Source organism: Gobio gobio, assembly GCF_949357685.1.
Source record: "Gobio gobio genome assembly, chromosome: 10".
Classification (NCBI taxonomy): Eukaryota; Metazoa; Chordata; class Actinopteri; order Cypriniformes; family Gobionidae; genus Gobio; species Gobio gobio.
In genome coordinates this window covers 33,463,558-33,488,494 of record NC_137116.1, presented here as the reverse complement: position 1 = coordinate 33,488,494, position 24,937 = coordinate 33,463,558, and the positions used below count along the sequence as shown (strand labels likewise).

The window sequence follows — 24,937 nt, the reverse complement described above, 5'->3', positions numbered from 1 at the left end:
TAAAATACAAATTATAAATAAAAATTCTTATCAAACTAAAATATAGACAGTACATTCATTTCATTGGGGAAAAAAAGGTAATTTCGACCAGAATGAGAGAAGCACCAGAGGGTTAGTGGCGATGTACACTGATTTGTTTTATATTAATTTATATTCAGTCTTCACTCAATGTTTTCCGGTCTGGTCTTGCCAAGCTAGTCTCATTCTTTTTATTTTCTGCTAGGCTGACCTCTGTAAAGCACTATGTGTCAACCAGCTTTATGGAAGAAAGGAAAGCAGCTCTGCTTTGGGTTTTTTAGTCATTGGCCGATCTGCTTTATCCATTAGCGTAACTGTTAGCGTAGCCCACTCAGGCTAACTAGGGCATGTCTGCCGGTAGCAGGGTATGCAGCTCTTTCAGGTTTGGAAGGTAGAGCAGGGTTAGTGTTCAACCATAAGGAGTCATTCAGTGGGTTTCCTGTGTCATGGTACATTGGTTTTCAGGAGTGCATGTAGGCCGATTGAACTCATAGCAGTCTGTGGCTCTCTGTGTGTGTGACTGTTGGCACGAATGACAAGATAAGCATCTAAATAACCACATGATGGTTTGGGATATTTCTCAAGTATCATTTCAATATAAATATATATTTTTAAATGTATAAAATTAAAGTGTTTATGCTTTTATTAAAGCAAAATATCATATTTAATGAGGACATACAGAATAAAAGCTAAAATTACTGGAATTTTTATCAGACTTTTAAATAAAAAGTGTGGAAATCAAAACTGAAAAGCCAAAAATTCCATGTTTGCATAGATAGCAATTTACTTTGAACAATAGAAGTGCACTAGAAAAATAAAACCACAACTTTTTTTATCTTCTTTCATTTAATTTTACAGTTCATTTACAATATTTATTCTCAATGCAACGCTGCTATCTGCACTAAATTACATTTTAAAAGCAATTACAAGACAGATGGAAAGTCAAATAAAATGTGTGAAATGATCTGAGAGAAGACAATAAGAATAGCAGTTATACTGAACTGTGTGTAGTTAGTTATCACTTTCAGATGAGAAAATATCTGTGATGAGAAATTACAGTATTTGGTTTAGGAGTGATGACATATTTGACACTATTTGACACTTTTTATATTCCCCCTGTGTTGTTTGTTATCATCATTTGAAGATAATTAAGAAATGTAATGGCTCCATCGTTCTTACACTTGGAGGCAAAGGAAAAACTGACATATTGAAAGCTGTTTAAACTCAGACTGAGATGGATCACAGTCAGATGAAGCCCTTTTTATGATGCTTTCATCCTCCATTCATGCCACAAACACTTACCACCCCTGTACAACCTCTCTACTCGTTCTCATTGATCTAAAACAGAAGGCTTTAATCCATCAAGTCTTGCATAACATGACTAAAATTGCCCATTGTTAAATTTACCCACGAAAACCATTATGTTTAATGAATTTCTAATAACAAGTTAAGTTATGATGACGCCAGTGCCAAGGACAATTACCAGGATATTAAATGCAATTCAGATGTGAATACAAATATCAATAAATGTTTGACTGAACTTGAGAAAAGTTATAGGGTTATATTTCTGCAGCCATGGCAACACACACAAAGCAAAGAGAACTAATGATAAATAAAGTAACCAAGCTGCACTGGCTGAGGGAACCGTGGAAACCAAAGAATGTCTCACCTTGGCAATTTTGATGAAGTGGCCCAATATTTCTGCTCGAATTTTCAGTGTTTGAGCCGTCAATATCTCCCTCACTGCCCAGAAACTGACCTAGGAGAAGAAAAGATGACCGTCATATGTAAATTGACAAGAACGGAGATCCACAATGCACCAGTAGGAATTCCCCACAATACTTGTCTCTGCACAATAGAGTAAGGATTCAGAATTTTTTTTAAAAACGACTTTAGAAGACAGAACCTGAAGGTTTATAACGTATAGCTATGTTGTGTAATTGCTCTGCTGTCAAATACCAAGCGTTCTCAGCAAACATAACTCAAAATTTGCAGCACACTTTTGCTCAAACTTTAACACACTCCTAAAAACGGACACAGACAGATAAACTAAACAAAACAAAAAAACAGGAAATCTATCTAAATGTATGAGGAAAAAACTGAAGATACAGTATGTCTAATTCACAAACTTGACAGAAAACCTTTTTAGAATGTGACTAAGCAGCAAAAATGAATCCTTTCTTTTTTTCTGGAAATATAAGACATTTGTTGTTGATGGTGACATTAAAAAGACCAAAATGGCAAATGTAATTGCAGACCCTCAAACGGCCACTTCCAAGAAATGTAAGCTCTTTCAAAATAAAATGCCATGTAAATAAATCTCACATTCATTCCTACTGTATGCTGACCTTCATAAGCCGATATTTATAGCTGTATTTTCAGAAGTGGGAATAAAGAAAGTGTTGTGCATTTATAGTAAAAGTATGTGGGAATAGATGAATTGGTCAGGTCATTAGAATGTGTGTAATTTTGTGGACACAGGGCACAGCCACTGCCACATTCACTAACAACCTAAAGATGACCTTTAAAATAGAAACAAGAAAGTAATAACATAATTACATTAAATTATTATGTGCATACAGTACTACTACATAAAGGTTACATTGAAATTCATACTAAATGTTATTACTGTGGTTTGGACTTTCCTGGTTGCCTTTGATAGACTGAAAACTTGCATAACTCCAGATTGTCTGGTGAAAGACAATTACTCACTGAGAGGACACTTTTCGCAGACGACGTCCCACAGAGTGAATCAACTGGGAATGGCCTTAATTTGCATGTATTTACCTTGCCCTGAATCCCCCCACCCCCCCCCCCCCCATCTTATTCCACTTCATGTTAGAATTCACCCAAAATCTGTATGGATTTAATATCGATTCTCACTATGAAGTATTATATGTGTTTGATATAGTTTGAAATGTCTAGAGCTTAAAGCTATTTTGCATATTATGATTGGTTTGGCTTTTGGAGCCATTTGGTCTCTTCTTTCAATCCAGGCAAATGGGAGATCGATTCAATTTAAATTCCCTTTGTTATCATGCGTTTCCGTTTGAAAGAGGTTTCGGTCTGGTCTGACTTACTTAAAGCGATGTAGCAATGAGTTCGGGGCGCAATACTGTAATGAGGTTGGCCTGTAACATGGAGCGCCTTGTCGCTCTGCGTTACGTAATATTCAGAAGTCAGGTATCAATATCTTATTCTTTGCTACAGAGTATTTGATGTTGTGTATGGATTATCTTTGAATTGATTATGTAATTGGCATTATACATTTACCTGACTGATAATAAATTGTTACATTTTTGATCCTTTCTGAATTACTCTGTAATTATCAACGATCTCCAGTACGGAACGGTATAATTGCAACAAAAAGTTAAAACAGAATGATTAAATGTGTGACTAACTATTAAATGTAAATGACCAAACAACTAATTGGCTTTTTATCCTAAATTCGAGATTATGATTAAATGGAGTCAAATAAAGAATATTATAATTAAATCCATTTTGCCCAGCTGAAAAACACAGAACGCGCAGCGACCTTCAACCGCAGTTCGTTACCGTCCTTGGAACGAATTTTAGCGGGCCTTACACCTTTAAGGAAATTAATTTATCCTCAGACCTACACAAGAACATGGTAAAATTGACATGTGCGTTTATAGCTTGGTTAGGACAGTCATGCAGCCTATTAAAATAAAAATATTTGCAAATGTGTTAAATTACAACAAATTACCCTTAACTTTTCCTCTTTTTGACAAGAAACCCCCATGTTTATATGTGCATTCCCATGGATGGTCTGTGCTCAAAATTTAAATAGTTCACTAAATAATGAAAATTCTATTATCATTCTGTTATCACTTACCTATTCAATTCCATTTTTTCATTCAAAACCCAAATGCTATTTTTCATGAAATTTTTCATGACCATGTGTTTACTATTTTTCCACAGATGAAAATGAAAAGACTGACAAAAGCTATAGTTTTTTTTTTTTTTTTTTTAGTTATTGTACCTTTATTATCAGTCTCTTAACGTTGAGTCATTGATGACGCTATGCGGAAACACCTTTCTCCTAGAATACTGAAGCCTGATTGGCATAACGACATTGCATCACAATGTCCAATGGCGTTCAAGCGTGCGATCTAGAGGCGGGTAAATGTGTATAACACACATTCTTTCCTTAGAATCTTTCTACATCCTGTAAAACTGGGACATCTGACGTAATTTTTTGCCTTTGAGTCAGAGCAGAAAAGTGGATTTTAGGACTATAAAAGATCCCCACCTTGTGCATTCTGGCAACCAAGAATGTCTTTGAAGCCTTGTTCAGTTCCTTGTGCAGGAACCATTTAGCTTACCGATGGACACAAAATGTGTCTTTTGCCTGGGCCATACCCATGCAGAAGCCACCGTCAAGGTATCTAATTGCACTCACTGCAATGCAACGAGTGTCAGATATAGGCAATAGCGCTGGCGCTGCCACCACTTTGCTCTCATCCATTCATGAAGGCGATAGCAAGACTTTCCGCTCTCTTGTGTCTGTCTCTCATGTCCCACTGCTGTTGTTGCAGGCGATGAGAACAATAGTGGCCTTTGTTTTCTAACTGTTCTGTCCGCAACACATTAAGTCAGTAATTTATATACACTCAACCAGAGGTGGACAGTAACTAAGTACATTTACTTGAGTACTGTACTTAAGTACACTTTTTGAGTATCTGTACTTTACTGAAGTATTATTTTTTTAGGGATACTTTTACTTCACTACATTTGAAAGACAAATATCGTACTTTTTACTCCACTACATTTATATCAAGGTCCTCAAAGACGAAAGTCGTTTCTGTAGCAGCTTTGAAAGTCAGTGGATGATTTTTTTCTTCTTTAAAATGTTTTTATTTCTTTTTTATAATTTTTTTTGCAGACAGCCTATCAGTAATCACTTATATAGGGTCATGTGAAGTTTCCTAAAAAAAATTTGAACACTGATCAGTTTATAGCAACATGGAAGAAGACGGTTCCTTGTCACAGTGTGCATCCATGGCCATACATGGCCAAAAGTGTGTTTCAGTTTTCTCAAAAGATTAAAGATTAGTTTCGTTGGCATTTACTTGACGCATGTCTCATAAAATGTAAAAAAAATGTAAATGTCTGGGAGTAGGCATGTGCCGGTATCAAATTTTCATGTTGCGATTAATTGCTGAAGCTTTTATCACGGTATACGGTATTATCACGATATTGAAATAAGTAGCAAAAAAAGTGGTGTCATACTACAACAGGTTAAATCACTTTCTTATAACAAAAAAACCAAACATTTAAATACAATAAAGCAATACACAAAAATGTATAAAGTAAACAAATATTTAAAACAGATTAAAGTGCAAAAGAATTATAGAGAACAATAGGTATGCTGAAATGTACATTTAACTAAGATTAATACATGCTTTAGAAGTATTTTTCATTGTCAGTTTGTTAATGAAGGAACTAATGTTAAATACTGGAGCCTTGTAAAGTGTGTGATTGAACAACAGTCAGAACATATTCAAACAATATCTAGGGCATGTAATTTAGTCCAGATTAAAATATAAAATGCAAGTTTGAAAATGAATACCCTTAAGTCTTTAAGTATTATGTATTAGGTTATGTGATTACTGGGGAAACGGCTGCATTTCTGCTGTTCCGTCAGCGCCCTCTGCTGTCTGAGAGTGAATGTGCACTTCAGCGTGTCTCCTCATTCCGCCATGTGCTCGGCTCATGCACAGTCTATTTACATCAGTGCACGTTCCTCTTTGACGTGTTGTTCATTTTAAACGGTTGATGGGTAAAGTATTCTTAAAATTCATTCTAAAAATCTGAATAATTCGTAATAAATAATTATTCACGGTATTTTGAAGTGCCCACGATAACAATATTGTGCATGTTCATTATTGCGGTATATCGTATTACCGTTTACCGGCACATGTCTATCTGGGAGAAAGAGAAGAGTAAACAGTTGGGAGAATATCGGATGCATATCAGAGTATAGGATCCATGCATTCAGCCATAAAGTGACAGCAGCTTTATAAAGAGAGTTGAAACTTTTATACAAGTATTGAAATCAGACATCCCAAGTCAAATTGATAGCGGCTCCCTGATGCCCGCAAATTAGTTAAAATCTCCCAGAATCTAGAGCAGGCACATGCGCACGTTAGAGAGGGAGGGGGAGCAAGAGACCTTGCGTGTGTGCCTCGAAGCGAATGTAAGACTGGGAGCATCCTGATTTCCGCAAATGACATTTCGCAGGTTGGGATGTCTGTGAAATGAGTTTAAGGTGGTCGTATGCTAGCATGTCGGATGGAGCATCACTGACTGGCTTAAACCACCATAATGGCATAGAGTGCATTTATACAACAATGCAACAATAATAAAATAATGCATAAATAAAAAAGAAAATGTACTTTTGATACTTAAGTACTTTTAAAAACAAATACTTCTGTACTTTTACTTAAGTAAAAATCTGTTTTTAGAACTTTCACTTGTAACGGAGTAATATTTGACCAGTAGTACTTTTACTTTTACTCAAGTAATAGAGTTGTGTACTTTGTCCACCTCTGCACTCAACTAAAGGATTATTATGAACACCTGTTCAATTTCTCATTAATGCAATTATCATATCAACCAATCACATGGCAGTTGCTTCAATGCATTTAGGGGTGTGGTCCTGGTCAAGACAATCTCCTGAACTCCAAACTGAATGTCAGAATGGGAAAGAAAGGTGATTTAAGCAATTTTGAGCGTGGCATGGTTGTTGGTGCCAGACGGGCCGGTCTGAGTATTTCACAATCTGCTCAGTTACTGGGATTTTCACGCACAACCATTTCTAGGGTTTACAAAGAATGGTGTGAAAAGGGAAAATGCCTTGTTGATGCTAGAGGTCAGAGGAGAATGGGCCGACTGATTCAAGCTGATAGAAGAGCAACTTTGACTGAAATAACCACTCGTTACAACCGAGGTATGCAGCAAAGCATTTGTGAAGCCACAACATGCACAACCTTGAGGCGGATGCGCTACAACAGCAGAAGACCCCACTGGGTACCACTCATCTCCACTACAAATAGGAAAAAGAGGCTATAATTTGCACGAGCTCACCAAAATTGGACAGTTGAAGACTGGAAAAATGTTGCCTGGTCTGATGAGTCTCGATTTCTGTTGAGACATTCAGATGGTAGAGTCAGAATTTGGCGTAAACAGAATGAGAACATGGATCCATCATGCCTTGTTACCACTGTGCAGGCTGGTGGTGGTGGTGTAATGGTGTGGGGGATGTTTTCTTGGCACACTTTAGGCCCCTTAGTGCCAATTGGGCATCGTTTAAATGCCACGGCCTACCTGAGCATTGTTTCTGACCATGTCTATCCCTTTATGACCACCATGTACCCATCCTCTGATGGCTACTTCCAGCAGGATAATGCACCATGTCACAAAGCTTGAATCATTTCAAATTGGTTTCTTGAATATGACAATGAGTTCACTGTACTAAAATGGCCCCCACAGTCACCAGATCTCAACCCAATAGAGCATCTTTGGGATGTGCTGGAACGGGAGCTTCGTGCCCTGGATGTGCATCCCACAAATCTCCATCAACTGCAAGATTCTATCCTATAAATATGGGCCAACATTTCTAAAGAATGCTTTCAGCACCTTGTTGAATCAATGCCACGTAGAATTAAGGCAATTCTGAAGGCGAAAGGGGGTCAAACACAGAATTAGTATGGTGTTCCTTATAATCCTTTAGGTGAGTGTATGTATATATTCCAGCATAAAGTGCATCAGTATGAGAGCTAACCCTGTCAATCACTTTGTCTTTTATACAAGGATATTCGGACGGCGACTGAATGCCCTCATTGCTCAAGTATTCAGATGCTACAACGACTTGTCACCATTATATTCATATTCCTTAATCTGGCATCCCAATCCAGAATTGTGGAATCTGCTTGTCTGACTGCTCAGCTACACTGTCCCAGCGCATGCTGAGTATGATAACTGAAGCGAGAGTCCTTCTACAAAGTGCATTTATGCTCATAAGTGGAGAGTTTTGAGAACTAGTGCAGTTAGAGGAAAGAGAATCCTGTAAATTGTTCGAATCCAGTAATTCTATCTTTTTTTTCAAATTGCACGTGGCTGCCGTGTCTGTGTTTCACAGCAAAGTCGGTTGGCAGGATTTACCTGGTGATCAATTTTCTATGTCGTGCAAGATGGTACCCCCTTCGCCCTTCTACGTTCCCCACTTGGGACTTTGTCTTGGTACTTAGTAGGTTTTTGAGCCCACTCTACAAGGCTTAGAGTACTTTTTCACTGTCACTGTGGTGGCTTGATGTGCCGCTTGAACATTGCTATTATTTTCAACTGAATTGTATTAAGTGCCTTGACTCGCGGCTTCTATCTCTTGCACTACTTGTACACTTGTACATCAGCTGGTAAGCACCCTGCTGCTTGTTAGCACTGGAGAGTCACTGTTATAAGATATGTGCTACTGTGCAAATGCTGCAATAGTTATCTTCCAAATGCGGTATTTCCCACTCCGGGATGTTGTACATAGGGCTACGAGCTCTGCTTGTGCTGGGCACCTATTGCAGTAACAAGGTGTGATTGAACTACATTCCCCATAGCTTCATCAATGACACAACGCTGAAAGAGCAATACTGAAAGGAATTGTCTCCGACATAACCTTGGTTCCCTAAAATGATGGAACGAGATGTTACGATCATGCTGTGTCACTTATGCTCAGGGTTTTTCATCAATTTGCTTGTTCAGTTGAAACATTCTGAGGAAATGGCTCCCAGCGCCGCGTTATACAGTATATGACACATTCCCGCCCTAACTTGTGTGCTTGAATACCATTGGACATTGGCATGCAATGTCATTATGCCAATCAGGCTTCAGTATTCTAGGAGAAAGGTGTTTCCCCATAGCGTCATCGATCACGAAACGTCTGGTTTCCTCCTTCTTTGCCCTTCAGATGTCTTAAATATATGTCAATAGTTGGAGTGTATATATTATATATTATATATATATATTAGTGCTGTCAAACGATTAAAATATTTAATCGCGATTAATCGCATTAATGCCATAGTTAACTCACAATTAATCACAATTAATCGCACATTTTTATTTATTCTAAATGTCCCTTGATTTCTTTTTGTCCCATTATTTTTTCTTATTTTAATGCTCTTATCAACATAGAAAAGTGGATCGGCTTGCTTTGTTCAAATGTTTGTTTTATTGAAAACAACATTGGCATACTGTAGTGTTCGATTTCACACCAACATTCTCACTTGAAGCAGTCATTCACACTTGGAGCAAATAATCGCTCACACAATGTAACACTGTCCATCAATAAAAGGGTGAAAAAAAATACTTTGTTGCACAAACAGCCCCTTCAACAGCCCTTTCTAAGGGATCAAAACAGGGTGATACAAAATAAAATTACAAAGTGCACATGCAAGGTAAACTAGGACTCCGCCTATAGTGCAGTTAAACCAGGGGTCGCCAACTAGCGGACTCCGGTCCAAATCCGGACCGCGAAGCCTTTTGACGTAGGCTAATGAAACAGTTAACGTTGCAATGCTCACTGTTGCGTTCAGACCCAGACGCGCGGTCAAGCATGCAGGTGCGTAACACACCGGACGCGAATGACGCGACATGCACGCCGCTTAATTCCCGCCGCAGAATGTCTATTTGCGTCTTTGCATTGACTTAAATCACTCGCGCAAAACGCTTCATTCGCGTCCGGTGTTAATGCACCATCAGAGCAGAAAGCAGCGCTCAAGACAAGCACTTTTAGTTGAAGACCCCTGAGTTAAACCATGGCATAATACGTTTCTCATTTCGGCGTCTCACGCTTGCCATCCACGTCTACTCTTTTAATGGCCCAAACAAGTGTGGGCAGCCGCAGCGTGCCTGATGTTTTGTTTCCGGTCTAGCTACATCCGGAGTGGTGTTGTAGTTTTTCTAACGTTACTAGTTGCTGCAACAGCATGTGAAAAAACTACAAAGTTTGTTAGACCAAAAAGAACGTTAATCTCGCGATAAAAAAATTGACGCCGTTAAAATAGGTTTGCGTTAACGTCGTTAATAACGCGTTTAACTGACAGCACTAATATATATATATATATATATATTTATTTTTTAATTTATTTATATATATATTTTTATTTTATTTTATTTTATTTTATTTTATTTTATTTATTTATTTATTCATTCATACATTCATACATGCATACATTCATACATTCATACATTCATTCATTCATTCATTCATACATACATACATACATACAGTTGGAGTTGGAATATCAATACTTGTACTTGTAAAATTATGGCATTATGTTCAGAGATGGTCCATAGGAAGTTAACTGTCAGTCTCCTGGCAGCAGGACACTTGCCATGCTTTTTTATTACCTTTCTTATTCTATCACATATTTTAGTAAGAATGATACATTAGGTATCATTTTAAAGCATAAACACTCAAAATTTGTTTTGAAATTGGACATTTCAAACCATGGAAACAGTACATTAAACCTTTTAACAGTCTCAATTTTTGAGTCCGAATTAATAGTCTATTAATTTGTCCCAAATTTGTAGTCTATTATTTTGTAAAAATATACATTTTGTATAAAATAAAAAAAAATATTAGCTTAGTATATTTGCTTTACAGCAAACAAACCTTTTTTACACAAATTTTTAAAAATCCTTTCACTTCTGCAATAATGTATTTTTTTTTTAAAAAGAGAAGAACCTTAGGTCTTTATTCCAAAGCATTCATGAATTACAACCGTTTCAACCAAGTCAGAATCACTCAAAAAGATGTCAATTTGCTCAATGCTGAAAAAATTAGAACGAACATTTTTGTGACTAGGTGGTTCTTGAATATTGTTTTGATTTTTTTCAAAAGTTGGTGTTCTGTCTGAACGTTTAAGATCCATTGTTGGAAAACAACAAAGTAACGTCTTTAATGTCCCTGAGCGTGCCACTGGAGCAGACACCTAAAAACTCTAAAGTAGAAAGAAAAGAGTGCATGCCATTAGTCTGGAAAAAAGGAAGAAAAACCCATCAACAGACATTTCTGTTGGATGTTTCGAGTGCGGTTTCTAAAATATTCTGTTATTTAAAGGAGATAATGCAGCTGCTGGATGAATTAAGTATATGGACCAGCATGTGTCTATCTGAGGCACCTGTTTGCACCATAAAACTGTAATATCCAGTAAAGAGATATCATGTTATTTAAAACAGCCACAGCTGCAAATCCATTAGCAAGCTTGTACAAGTGGACACCCGTTCAATTAAAATATTTTTTTGTTAAACTAAGAGCCTAAATTATCTACATTAAGTCTGCTTTATCAGCGATACAGTGAGGATTCTGAACACAACCCATGCCAAATCAGCAGTGTCTGCGACTAGGACACAGTGTCACACAATAGTGTTCCTCTTTCAGTATAATGACATGCATTGACCTCCAATATATGATTTATTTCTGGTGGTGCTAATGGACCCACGTTTTAAACCCTGGAAAGGGGCGATACATTAATAAAAGTGTGCTGAAATAACAGGAAATTAACCTTTGATCAGCAATTTTACACTCTATATATCTGTTAACTGCTATAAATGTCTTTAAACTGCTATATAAGGAAGCAGGCCTGAGATCTTGATGAAATGACCATTATATCAGGAAACAACCAGTGAAATAATCAGTATTATCTAAATTACAAACAAAATACCTTAAAATTACATTTGCTTATGCCAGAATTACACATATGTCAGTATGTTAGCCTTTAGCTCAAGCCACCAAGTTTAGCAAACAGGGACTTAATACCGCAGCATATTAATCTTGTAATAAATAATCTTCTTGTTGGATAGCGCAGTATTGCTTACCTGGTTAAATCTCCGTGTGAAGGCCACAACGTTGGGTGAAAGGCTGTGCTTCTCCTTCTTGTTCCACCCACAGCTCGCCAGCTCCTAAACAACCAAATGGTTAATTCAACCTTTCAATTGCGTTTTTAAAATGTAATATTTAAGTCGAAGTTGTGACATAAAACTGCACTGTCATTTTATCTACACTAACGTTCAAAAGTTTGGGGTCAGTAATGCTTTTTACATTTTTTTGTAAGAAGTCTTGCATTTAATTGATCAAAAATAAAGTAAAAACACAAATATTGTGAAATATTATTGATGTTTTCTATTTTATTATACATTTTAAAAAGTATTCATGTAATTTATTCTTGTGATGGCAAAATTGAATTTTTAGCATCAGAACTCATCTGATCTTTCAGAAATCATTCTAATATGCTGATTTGTTGCTCATGAAACTATGGAAGCTTATTTCCACCACAGAATAAAACATTTTAAAAGATAATTGCGATTTTATTTTTGCAATAGCGAGTTTACACCGATCAGGCATAATGGCATTATGACCACCTTCCTAATATTGTGTTGGTCCCCTTTTTCTGCCAAAATATCCCTGACCCATCGAGGAATGGACTCCACTATACCCCTGAAGGTGTGCTGTGGTATCTGGCACCAAGATGTTAGCAGAAGATCCTTTAAGTCATGTAAGTTGCGAGGTGGGGCCTCCATGGATCGGACTTGTTTGTTCAGCACATCCCACAGATGCTCGATTGGATCGAAATCAGGGGAACTTGGAGGCCAAAACTTGTTGTTGTGCTCAATGCCTCAAAATTGTGAGATATAAACTCGCAATTGCAAGTTATAAAGTCCAATTCCTGAGAGGGATTTTTTTATTTTTTATTCTGTGGCAGAAACAAGCTTCCATATGAAACCGTTATTAACACAGTTAAAAAGAGTTGTGCTGCTATTGTGAAAACCATGATTATTAATTCATTCATTCTGATAAATGGAAAGTTCAAAAGAACACCATTTATTTAAAATGTAATTGTAAATGTAATATCAATGTAAAGGTTTTTACTTTCTCATTTGATCAATTTAATACATCCTTGCTGTATTAATACAAGTATTCATTTGTTGAGCAACGTTTTATGTATTTACGACTTTTACCGTATTTGTTATAGGCTTTGTAGTACCAGACTTATTTAGAAAATCAATTTTGTAGAATAGAAGAGAAAACAGTGCACAGAACAAAAATGCATCCACTGCCTTCATCTCATTTACAGAAAAGCTTTACATGGGTACTTGCTTCCTCAGGTTCACAGAGCTACGAATGCTAACACTTTTATAGTATCGTGCAGACTAAGAGCAGATGGAAACATTCGAAGGCATTTCGATTTCGACATGGACTGGAGTTTCCATGTGAATAAGCAGCTCAGTCTGTGTACCTTACCAACATATTTTAGGTCTATTTGCTAAGCCATCACTTTAAGCCACACATTTTGTTGGATTGAACAGTCAGGAACACAAGAAGTCTTGCTTGGTTAAAGACTAACATTCAAATGTTTGGGGTCAATAAGATTTTATTGTGATTTAAAGGTCCCATGGCATGGCATTTTTGTCTTATTTTATAATGTTTCCTGAGGTGTACTTATATTGTTAGTATGATTTTTACATCATAAAATGTCATAATTTAGAAATAAAATGCATTTTTTCTATACTGTTGTTTGCCCTCTGGCTGAATGCCCTGTTTCAAGGGGCATGTCTGCTGTGAGACTTCAGTAAAAACGCCCGCTGTTGTGATTGGCTGACATCTTTGTATTTGAAATGAGTATTAGATCTTGTAGGGAGGGTTTAACGAGGCTTACGAGCCTGCCAGAGAGACGGATGGAGCTGAGTTCACTTCTCATCAGTTCTCTCAGCACGTCTCAGTTCAGTGAACTGTTGTAGTTACTAGCATATACTTCAGGTTATTAGTTTATTTCTAGTTGGAGGGACGGTCACTCATGTCAGAAAGTTAGTAACTTTAGTAAATGATGGATCAGCGCTGACTCGAGACGCAAACCGTTTAGAACGATTCAGTCCGATTTGGTGAACTGGTTCGACCGTTTCACTAAAAAGAACCGGTTCAAAAGAACGATTTGTTCACAAACCCGACATCACGGACCAGAGACGGAGCGATTGCTAACAAAGTGATATTGTTACTACTGAGTTGTGAGAGCGCTGTCAGCGCGAGTTTATTGTGTTTGTATCAGAGTTGAATAAACGCGAGTCCCAGTCACACCGAGTCCGTCTTCATCATTATTCTACCAACTTTGTAACACATGTAATGTACCATTACAGCTGTCGAGATGAACGAGTTACGAGTAAGTGTTGATTATAGCATTATTTTGAGATATTTTCCCATCATGTGAAAGGCGTCAGTGAGGCGCATTGAGTACACAGCGTAAAAAAAGACACAACAGCAGTAATCGAATGTAATCCAGTTTATTGTGGAGCTAAGCTGGCTAGCATAGCCCGGATACCCTCACGCTTAAGCTCAATTTATACATCTGCGTCGGACCTACGCCGTATCCTCTACGCTGTTAGTTACGCGTTGGTTTTGATTTATACTTCTGCGCTGTTGTCCAATGTGCAATTACACATGCAGACGCTAGTAGGCAGTGTCCTCGGGCATGATGGTGTAATCAAGACAACAGCCGAAGAAGAAGCAGCTTGTTGTGTAGAATGTGTACATTCATTGTCGGAGTATCAGCAGCAGTGAGAGAGCGGCTTTTCTTGCAGCTTGAGTTGTTGTATCTAATACAAATTAAGCTTCTCTAGTTGATTAGTAGAGTTAAATAAGAGGCGATCTGGCGCTGGAATGCGTTTGTGAAATCATGCAGAGCTCGTGGCCGCTGTTTTCACGAGCGGTGGCTCGAGCAATCGATTGCTGTTGCGGAGATTGCTGTTGATTAACATCTTTGGTTTTAATGAGAAAATAAATAAACTATACTCAGCGGATCTATGTATTTATTTACTAGCATAAAGAATCGCTGGACTACAAAATATTGTGTTATAGCAGACGTAAGGAACTATCATCCCATTTCTGGACACACACACACACACACACACACACACACACACACACACACACTCCTATCGCAGATTTTTTATTTATTTATTGACCTGAAGGAGGGGTTCTGGCAAGACCAATCACGGCGCTTGCGGTCCGCGTAGAATTGACGCGATGTTACATTTTTGGAGAGGTGCGCGTCAGGGTACGCCGTAGGGTACGCACGCATCACACAGCCTACAGTGTAGCTACGGCGTAGGTCCGACGCAGAAGTATAAATTGGCCTTTACCCCCCTTCTGCTTAATCTCGTGCCGCGTTTGGTGCCTCCGCTGTGGGCCAGATGCAGTACTGGGGGTCGGTGATGTTGAAGGCCGACCGTTCAGTGCAGCCCGAGCTTCAGCGTGAGTGAGGTTTATCTCTAAAGATGTGACTCTGCCGATGTTGAGCAGAAACTCACGACTGTAGGCCTATGCACATTTTAGAACAGATAGACGCGACGAGGACGTACAGAAATACTGACTCACAAGATAGGAAACACGAAAACACCGTTCTGTCGAGAGAGAGAGAGAAGCCGCAGCACAAATAATAAAGTTCTGTGTAAATTTGAATAATTAGCTACACATCAGAAATCACAGATCAGAAGGAACTGAAAAAACACTTCTGTTTTCATTTGTACATCCAAACACTGAGAAACTGCCAGCATTCACTCGTTCACAAGCCATGATCTCAGGAGGACAAATATGATGCTCGCAAATTCTCTGGGCGGAGGAAAGGGAGGTAACCGTTCCGGTTATGACGTCATAACAGGAAAATTCCAGATTAGTTCGTCTGGGCTGGCATTTTCTCAAAGGAAGAGAAAGACAGCCAGAACTTGGTTTACACCGATCAAAATTACTAGCCACTTGGGGACAATATTCAGGTTAGGGGAACTCATATTAATGTTGAAAAACCTCATAAAATGAAAATTTCATGCCATGGGACCTTTAATCTTAAAAAAATAAGAAAAAAAAGAAATGTATACTTTTATGCATTAAATTGGTTGAAAAGACAGTAAAAAACTTTTCCATTGATGTAAAAAATGAAAATTAGTCCATGATTTACTCACCCTCAAGTCATCCTAGGTGTATGACATTCTTCTTTCAGACTAATAAAATCTGAGTTATATTTAAAAAGTTCTGGCTAATCCAAGCTTTATAATAGCAGTAATAGTTACTCTGTTTTTGAAGTCCATAAAAAATGCACCTGTTAGTCGAATAACATGCTCCACGCGGCTCTGGGGTGTTAATAGAGGCCTTCTGAAGGGAATCGATGCGTTTGTGTAAGAAAAATATCCATATTTAAAACTTTATCAAGTAAAGTTCCAGCTGATCGCCTTCCCTGGAAAAGTGTTGAAAGTGCCTTCTGGCAATTCAAGATGCGTTCGCGATGTCTGACGAGCGTACCTGGAAACGTAAGCCTTTGATTGGCAGAGGCACTTTCAACACTTTTGCCATAAATTGAATATGGAAGGCGGTTGGCCGAAACTTTACTTGATAAAGTTTTAAAAATTTATATTTTTCTTATACAAACGCATCGCTTCAGAAGGCCTCTATTAACACCCCATAATTTTCTATAAAAATATTAAGAAGCACAAATGTTTTCTACATTTATAATAATAATAATAATATAATATGTGTCTTGAACATCAAAGAGCATCAGCATCTTTATTTCTGAAGGATAATGTGACACTGAAGGCTGGAGTAATGGCTGCTGAAAATCCAGCGTTGCCATCACAGGAATAAATTACATTTTAAAATGTATATAATACATTTTATAATACAAATAATAGAAAGGTTTATTTTAAACTGTACTATTTCAATATTTATTTGTATCTTTTTTTTTAGCTGCTGGCACTTTAAGAAAGTGAGCTACAGCACTCAATGTGTTTAGCTGGTAAGCTGGTTCAGTTAAACCCTACAGGTAGATAACTATTAATTGCTCCATCTTTCAATAACAGCCTCTTTACAAAGTCAGCATTACATTGTGACAGGATCTCCAAACAATCCCAATTGAAACATAACTCAAATAAACAGGGCCCTTGTTAAAAATGTACTTCATTATATGGTAGAATATTCAGCGCGGCATGTGCCATAAATACAGCACAAGGTTTAATGAATTATGCTTTATTTTTCTCTTGTATCACTAGTTCTTTTCACTGTTTTGACTTCTGAAAGTTACAATATGTTTAATAGTCATTTTTATCTCAAAAGATCAATTTTTTTTTATTCCATATGATAAGACCTCTACAAATTTTCACACTTACTTTCATTCAGTCACTGTAATTTCTGCAGCAAAACTGTATAGCACACCACTTTATGCGAAAAGACACTGTCTGCTCACATTACTCACACAGCACTAACAATTTAGAGGTTGTTCTAGAACCAGCGTACATCTGAAATCTATTAATCCAGTTGCCCGTGTCAACTTCGCAAACATCTCCTTTTAGAATCCGCAATAATCCCTGAAGCATGCAGTTGAAATATTGATGAATGAATGTATGTGCATGTGGTCGAATGCAAAAATGTACTTATACTAGTGTTTCCACAGGCCAATGAAACTTACAGGCAAACGGCTCAACAATAACAAGACCACTTTCGTTGTCAAATATGTCAGGGTTGGAAAGACTGAGTGCAACGAACGGGTCCTGAATTAGTGGCTGGGGAGGTCAAACTCAGCGTTTTTAAAATTAGCTCTTTTCCAGTGGGAACTTCTGCTGTAGGCAGATTAATTCAATGTGTTTCACACTCTAGTTCTCTTCAGAGAAGGAACACCACGATAGATGTTTTGTTACTTTTTTATAAAATCAATCAACTGAAAAATATATATGTGTGCAGAAAGCTGCCGCAATGCAAACATGTCTGAAGGAACGAAGGGGGCAGATTCATCTTGACATAAAACAAGTTCATACTCCACAAATCAGATAATTTCCCTGAACTCCAATTAAAACCACTTTGAGTCTAGAACTGACATTTTTTTAGTAATGAAACCATTGGCAACACCTTGCGTACAAGAAGATAAACATGACAGCGCCGTCAGCTGTGGAGAAAACCCATTTACACCCGTGACTGAAGAGACTCCAGAGGGAGAACGAGATGAAATACTTCTTTGCCGTTTCCAATCCAGACCCAGATTAATGTTTTGGAATGCCAAACACCTATCTTCAAACTGCGCAGAAAGCAGTTAGGCCCTTCTAAATGCTTTTTTGTGTTGTCTGAAGGACATTTAGATGGTTTTTAGATGATACAGGGAGAAGAGCAATAAAAGTGGCTAATGTTAAACGTTCAACCCTGTTATTGCATCAGTTTCCTCAAAAAAGGAAAACATAAAATAAAAAAAAAATGCAAAACCTAAGCAGCATGCTGGAAATACAAGTGAATAAATACATCTAAATTAATTTTCTGAATTGTATTATGGTGCCTCATCTGTCAAGCTTTAAACCTAGTTACCAAAATGAACATAACAAATTCTTAATTATTTTCAAATTAGCTTTTTTCTGCTGAATTACAAAACTCACATACAAAACACCATCATGGTAAAACAAACATGACACTAAAATAATGCAATAAACATTAATTTAACAGCATAGGTCTCCATTTTAACAATCTGAGCGCATGGTCTGAAACGTATGGCGCAGGTGCACTTCAGGTGTCTGAATCCACTTTTGCTATTTTAACGACAGGGAAAATGGTCGGCGCGCCAAGCGCATGGTCCAAAAGTACCTAGTCTCTTAATGAGTCATGGGTGTGTTTTGGGTGCGCTTTGTGTTCTCATCTCTCATTCCCTTTAAAAGCCAGTCATGCTTGCACTATGGCGGATTCGCTATTTACATGGCGGAATTTGCAAGCGGAAAGACTGAACGCTTCTCCAGAGAGGAATCCTTTTATTTTTTAATATTCAAAAATGTTTGTGTGCAATAAGCAGAGTGTACGCATGTTGTAAACCCGCCTATAGGTGCACATTACTAACGCGCCCTTTAAATTGAAAAATACGTGCTGGTCTGAAAACGAGGTGTGTTCAGGCGCATTGTTGGCGAGTTGCTATTTTGAGACTGAAAACGACTACGCCATTGACCAACAAAAACCTGGTCCGCAGTAGTTTTCAGTTGCCTTAAAATAGCAACACGCCAACAATGCGCCTGAGCACACCTCGTTTTCAAACCAGCAAGCCCCTTGGTGAACAGATGGGCGCAAATGCATTTTCTATTTAAACAACGTGGCGCATGACATGAAAATGATAACTGCGTCAGGCTGAAACTAGAAAAAAAAAACACTTGCGTCACGCATGGGTGTATGATAGGGCCCATAAGATGTAACATAAAACCCTAATATATATTTGTAACTGATAAGAAAAAAAAACAAGAAGCATAATTAATAAATATGTAAAACCACATATTGTGAAGTTTCACTCTGGGAATTGTGGGAATTTCAGTTTATGGTTATTCACTGTAAATTAAAGATGATTAGTCAAATTCGAAATGTAAGGTTAGATTATAGTTTTTTTCATATATACTGTAGTATGGGAATTTACTGTTAAGGTTTTACTGTCACATTTTTACAGTCTTTTACAGTTAAAATCACAATCATTATTTACAGTATACAACCCGGTTACTGTACATGTAACCCTATAACCTACTGTTTATGTTGCCGTTTTACTTCTGAATTTGTACCAATTTAGTTCATATTTCATGTTTATTTAAAATGTGTATAGCTAGAAAATACAAACCGTTCCAAAGGGGGACATTTTAAATGTTTTTGATAGTGGTCTCACCAAGGCTGCATTTAATGTGTATTTTTTGTCCTGTAATTGTATTACACCAGCCTCAGAATCCAACAGAAATCATTCTAATATTCAGATTTGGAGCTCAAGAAACCGTCTCAGGTTACGTATGTAACCATGGTTCCCTGAGAGGGAACGAGACGCTGCGTCAAAACGCTTTGAGAACGCTTCTGCGTGATTGCGTCTTGAAGCACTTGTGGAATCAGTCCAATGGACAGACGGAACGTCATAGACGGGTGACGTCATAGACCGGAAACTATAAAGCACCCGTGAACACAGACAGAACTAGCTTCTGAAAAAGCCTGAAAGAAGTCGCTCACGGGCACACAGGGAATATGGCAGGGCGACGCAGCGTCTCGTTCCCTCTCAGGGAACCATGGTTACATACGTAACCTGAGACGTTCCCTTTCAAGGGAACTCGCGCTGCGTCAAAACGCTTTGAGAACGCAATACCAACGCCGCCATAAGAGCATGTGACCGTATATGTGTGAAATCAAAAGTGCACACTACTACGATAGCACCTGCACCCCAGGAGTGGTCAAAGCAGATTAGTTTCCCTTGGTCTGACGCCGAGGAGGACAAAGGCCAGCAGTACTATAGGTATTACAATGCTAGTAGAATTTTTTCCCCAGCAACATAGCCTGGCCTAGGATGAAGAGAACTTTCCCTATGCCGGGCGCAAACCCTTGACTGCAGATCTAAGCCTCAAAAAGCCACGAAGGAAACAAGTAACTAGCGGGTGTCTCCTCAAAGAAACCTCACCCAAAAGGAGCGTGGAAAGCAGCTAAGGCTGCCACATACACCTTCAATGTGGCTAGAATACAGTTTCCTAGTGGACGGAGCTCTGGAGTGATATATGGTCTCAACAGCCTCGGCTGAGAGACCTGAACTTATGGGCTGGGCCCCCTCGGAGGCCAGGCCCAGTTTCACCCTCCTGGCAGGGGTGATGATCAAACCTCTCACTTAAGAGTTAAATTCCCTACTGAACGGAATCTCCAGCGGAGAGCCATCCAGAAGAGAAACTAGGTCTGGGCCCTACTCGGGCCCGCCAGTACGGAGCTATTAACAGCAGACGAGCCACGTCTCGGCGAATTCTCTCCAGAACTCCCAGAAGCAGAGCAATCGGGTAAAGGTGTACAGGGTGGCCTCGGCCATTCCCATATCATGGTGTCCAGTCCCGGAGGAGCTGGATAACCACAAGAGCTCCGCCACCTCGGTGTGGAGTCTATATTTACCCGGGCCTCAGCCCCTGCCTCAGCAGGATCACTCATGATCGCTCCCCCAGCCCGCAAAGGAAGACTCTGTCGTTAGCGTAACGCGACGAACATGAGTCTCCAATACCGGCCTTTAGGACGTTAACCAAGGATCTTTCCACATAACTAGAGCACGAAGGCATCGCCGCGTGACTTCAATCATGCGGTGCAGGTATCCCCTCAGGGAAACCCCTTGGTTATGAGCCACCACTGTCATGGTCTCATGCTCAGCAGGCCAAAAAGGTATCCCCGTTGGACGCAACTGCCATGAAACCTAACAGATTCTGCCATGGTGCCAGTCCCTCAAGACTGACCTCTGACATACTGCGAACAGCAAGCGCAGTGCCCTGAAGCACGAAGGCGCAGGGAACAACTGGCCTGACTGCTCTAGGACCCTCCTCGGAGGGGGCGCACACCCCAGGGCCACTACGTTTCCGGGTGGAACCTGAGATATAAGCTTGTTAGGGACCACTGCGCCCCGAAACACACGAGGTGGCGGGGTTAGCAGAATGGTCCCCCCCAGACATGATATTGATATCGTCGAAAATATTAGAGATACCAGTCTCTCGAGACTGGCCTCTGGTGTACCACAAGCAGCAAGCGCAGTGCCCTGAAGCACGAAGGCGCAGGGAACAACTGGCCTGACCGCTCTAGGACCCTCCTCGGAGGGGGCGCACATCCCAGGGCCACTACGTTTCCGGGTGGAACCTGAGATATGTGCTCGTTAGGGACCACTGCGCCCCGAAACACACGAGGTGGCAGGGTTGACAGAATGGTCCCCCTGAGGGCACCGAAGGGAGACGGGCACCGTATAATGAAGTAGAGACCGCCTTCCTATGGAGGGGATCCTCAGAGACATGATATTGAAATTGTCAGAAATATTATAGATACCAGTCTCTCAAGACTGGCCTCTGGTGTACCACAAGCAGCAAGCGCAGTGCCCTGAAGCACGAAGGCGCAGGGAACAACTGGCCTGACTGCTCTAGGACCCTCCTCGGAGGGGGCGCACATCCCAGGACCACTACGTTTCTGGGTGGAACCTGAGATGTGCTTCCTTCTTTTTCTTTCTTTTTTCAGACTGCATCTACACGCTGCCTCGGCAAAACATGAGATGCAGTGTTATATTGCTCTAGAGAGTGACCACTCATGATTTCTACCCCCAGCCCGCAAAGGAAACTCTGTCGTTAGCGTAACGCGACGAACATGAGTCCCCAATACCAGCCTTTAGGGCATAAACCAAGGATCTTTCCACATAACTAAAGCACGAAAGCATCGCCGCGTGACTTCCATCATGCGGAGCAGGTATCCCCTCAGGGAAACCCCTTGGTTATGAGCCACCACTGTCACGGTCTCATGCTCAGCAGGCCAAAAAGGTATCCCCGTCGGACGCAGCTGCCATGAAACCTAACAGATTCTGCCATGGTGCCAGTCCCTCAAGACTGACCTCTGACATACCGCGAACAGCAAGCACAGTGCCCTGAAGCACGAAGGCGCAGGAAACAACTGGCCTGACTGCTCTAGGACCCTCCTCGGAGGGGGCGCACACCCCAGGGCCACTACGTTTTCCGGGTGGAACCTGAGATATGAGCTCGTCAGAAATATTAGAGATACCAGTCTCTCGAGACTGGCCTCTGGCCACAAGCAGCAAGCACAGTGCCCTGAAGCACGAAGGTGCAGGGAACAACTGGCCTGACTGCTCTAGGACCCTCCTCGGAGGGGGCGCACATCCCAGGGCCACTACGTTTTCTGGGTGAAACCTGATATATGAGCTCGTCAGAAATATTAGAGATACCAGTCTCTCGAGACTGGCCCGTGGCCACAAGCAGCAAGCGCAGTGCCCTGAAGCACGAAGGCGCAGGGAACAACTGGCCTGACTGCTCTAGGACCCTCCTCAGAGGGGGCGCACATCCCAGGACCACTACGTTTCCGGGTGGAACCTGAGATATGTGCTCGTTAGGGACCACTGCGCCCTGAAACACACGAGGTGGCAGGGTTGGCAGAATGGTCCCCCTGAGGGCACCGAAGGGAGACGGGCACCTTATAATGAGGTGGACACCGCCTTCCTACGGAAGGGACCCTCAGAGACATGATATTTATATCGTCAGAAATATTAGAGATACCAGTCTCTCAAGACTGGCCTCTGGTGTACCACAAGCAGCAAGCGCAGTGCCCTGAAGCACGAAGGCGCAGGGAACAACTGGCCTGACTGCTCTAGGACCCTCCTCGGAGGGTGCGCACATCCCAGGACCACTACGTTTCCGGGTGGACCCTGAGATATGTGTTCGCCAGAGACCACTGCGCCCCGAAACACATGAAATGGCGAGGTTGGCAGAATGGTCCCCTTGAGGGCCCCGAAGGGAGATGGGCAGCGTATAATGTGGTGAACACCGCCTTCCTACGGAGGGTTTCCCTCAGAAACCTGACATTGATGGCATCAGGAGTTTTACTTTGACAAAGCCCTCTTTATGACAATAACGGTCTTTCAATACCGCCTTGCCTGAAGAGAACTTCACTCTGCTTCCACATTTTGGAATTAGAAAGGGCATGAAGCACTCAGCGCATGCTCTTACCATAACCATGGATTTTTAGAAATATGTATATATATGTTCCATATATAAAGAATTCTCAAGCCACAAAGAAATATGATTTAATTTGTCAAAATGAAATGCATTCAAAACCACTCAGATGTTCACTCTTTTGGCTGAATATTCATTGGCATGAAAAATGCAAAGAGGAGTCAAACATAGGAACAGAGAAAAAGGCTTCTCTTTTTCTCTTCCTTCTTTCCCCCATTTATAAATGCATTGTGGCAACATGATCTACGTGTTGCCTCGGCAAACACGAGATCCATTGATTCTCTTATATTTCAGAATGTAATCTACGTGTTGCCTCGGCAAACACGAGCTCTGTCCATTATATATATATATATATATTTTTTTTTTTTTTTTTTAGCAGACCCTGATCTATGCGCTGCCTCGGCAAAACGCAAGATCAAACGCTACTATATTGCAGACTGTAATCTACGTGTTGCCTCGGAAACACGAGCTCTGCAAATCCGTTACATTCTTAGCAGTCTACACGCTGCCTCGGCAAAACGTGAGATGCAGTGTTTATATTGCAGACTGTAATCTACATGTTGCCTCGGCAAATATGAGATCCGAGTCGTTATTTTCTCTTTTTCGCTACGTGCTTTTCTTACACATTTGAGAAATGTATCAATGAATGTCCGCCCACTCCTTTTTCATGAAAGCTGACGCACATACATATGTCTCTGCGCTTCACCCGGGGCGGAAGGAACCGCAAGCGTGCTTCCAACCCTGAGATGAAACACTGAATCCGGCAGGTGAAGGCAGAGAAAGGGCGATGCCCGTCTCTAACCCCTCTGCCGGACCTATTTGCGATCCCCACGACTGAAGCCGCCGCTCTGCCTCGGCAGAAGGGACCTGAGCCGCGGGGAACGCGAGCCGAAGCGCCCTCGTCGGAGAGCGCCCGGCGGCTTAACGAACAGTCAACACACATAGAATATGCATCCCCACCCGTAATGAAATGAGGGCAGGGATGAACACATCCAGTGAATGAACACATCCATAGCTGTCACGTTTGTTTTACTTTTATGTTTTTCTTTTACAAGAACAAAGGTGGAAAACTCCTGCCTAACTTTTTTTTTTTTTTTTTTTAAAGACAGACAAAAAACACCAGTTTTTACAGACAAGATTCACACAGAGCGCTTCTTGAAGGCGAAGAAGCTAGTTCTGTCTGTGTTCACGGGTGCTTTATAGTTTCCGGTCTATGACGTCACCCGTCTATGACGTTCCGTCTGTCCATTGGACTGATTCCACAAGTGCTTCAAGACGCAATCACGCAGAAGCGTTCTCAAAGCGTTTTGACGCAGCGCGAGTTCCCTTGAAAGGGAAATTTATTTTCTTCATCAAG

At 40.4% G+C, this 24,937-nt stretch overlaps 1 protein-coding gene across 1 annotated transcript in view; it reads right to left on the bottom strand.

Moving 5' to 3' along the window:
* Window positions 1-24,937, bottom strand: part of ralgps1 (Ral GEF with PH domain and SH3 binding motif 1) — a 167,400-nt gene that overhangs the window by 114,836 nt on the left and 27,627 nt on the right. The window contains exons 6-7 of the mRNA XM_079827087.1: window positions 11,911-11,994; window positions 1,688-1,777 (exon numbers count right to left, since the gene is read on the bottom strand). Of these exons, the coding sequence (XP_079683213.1) occupies window positions 1,688-1,777; window positions 11,911-11,994 (174 nt within the window). The remainder of the gene's footprint in view (window positions 1-1,687; window positions 1,778-11,910; window positions 11,995-24,937) is intronic.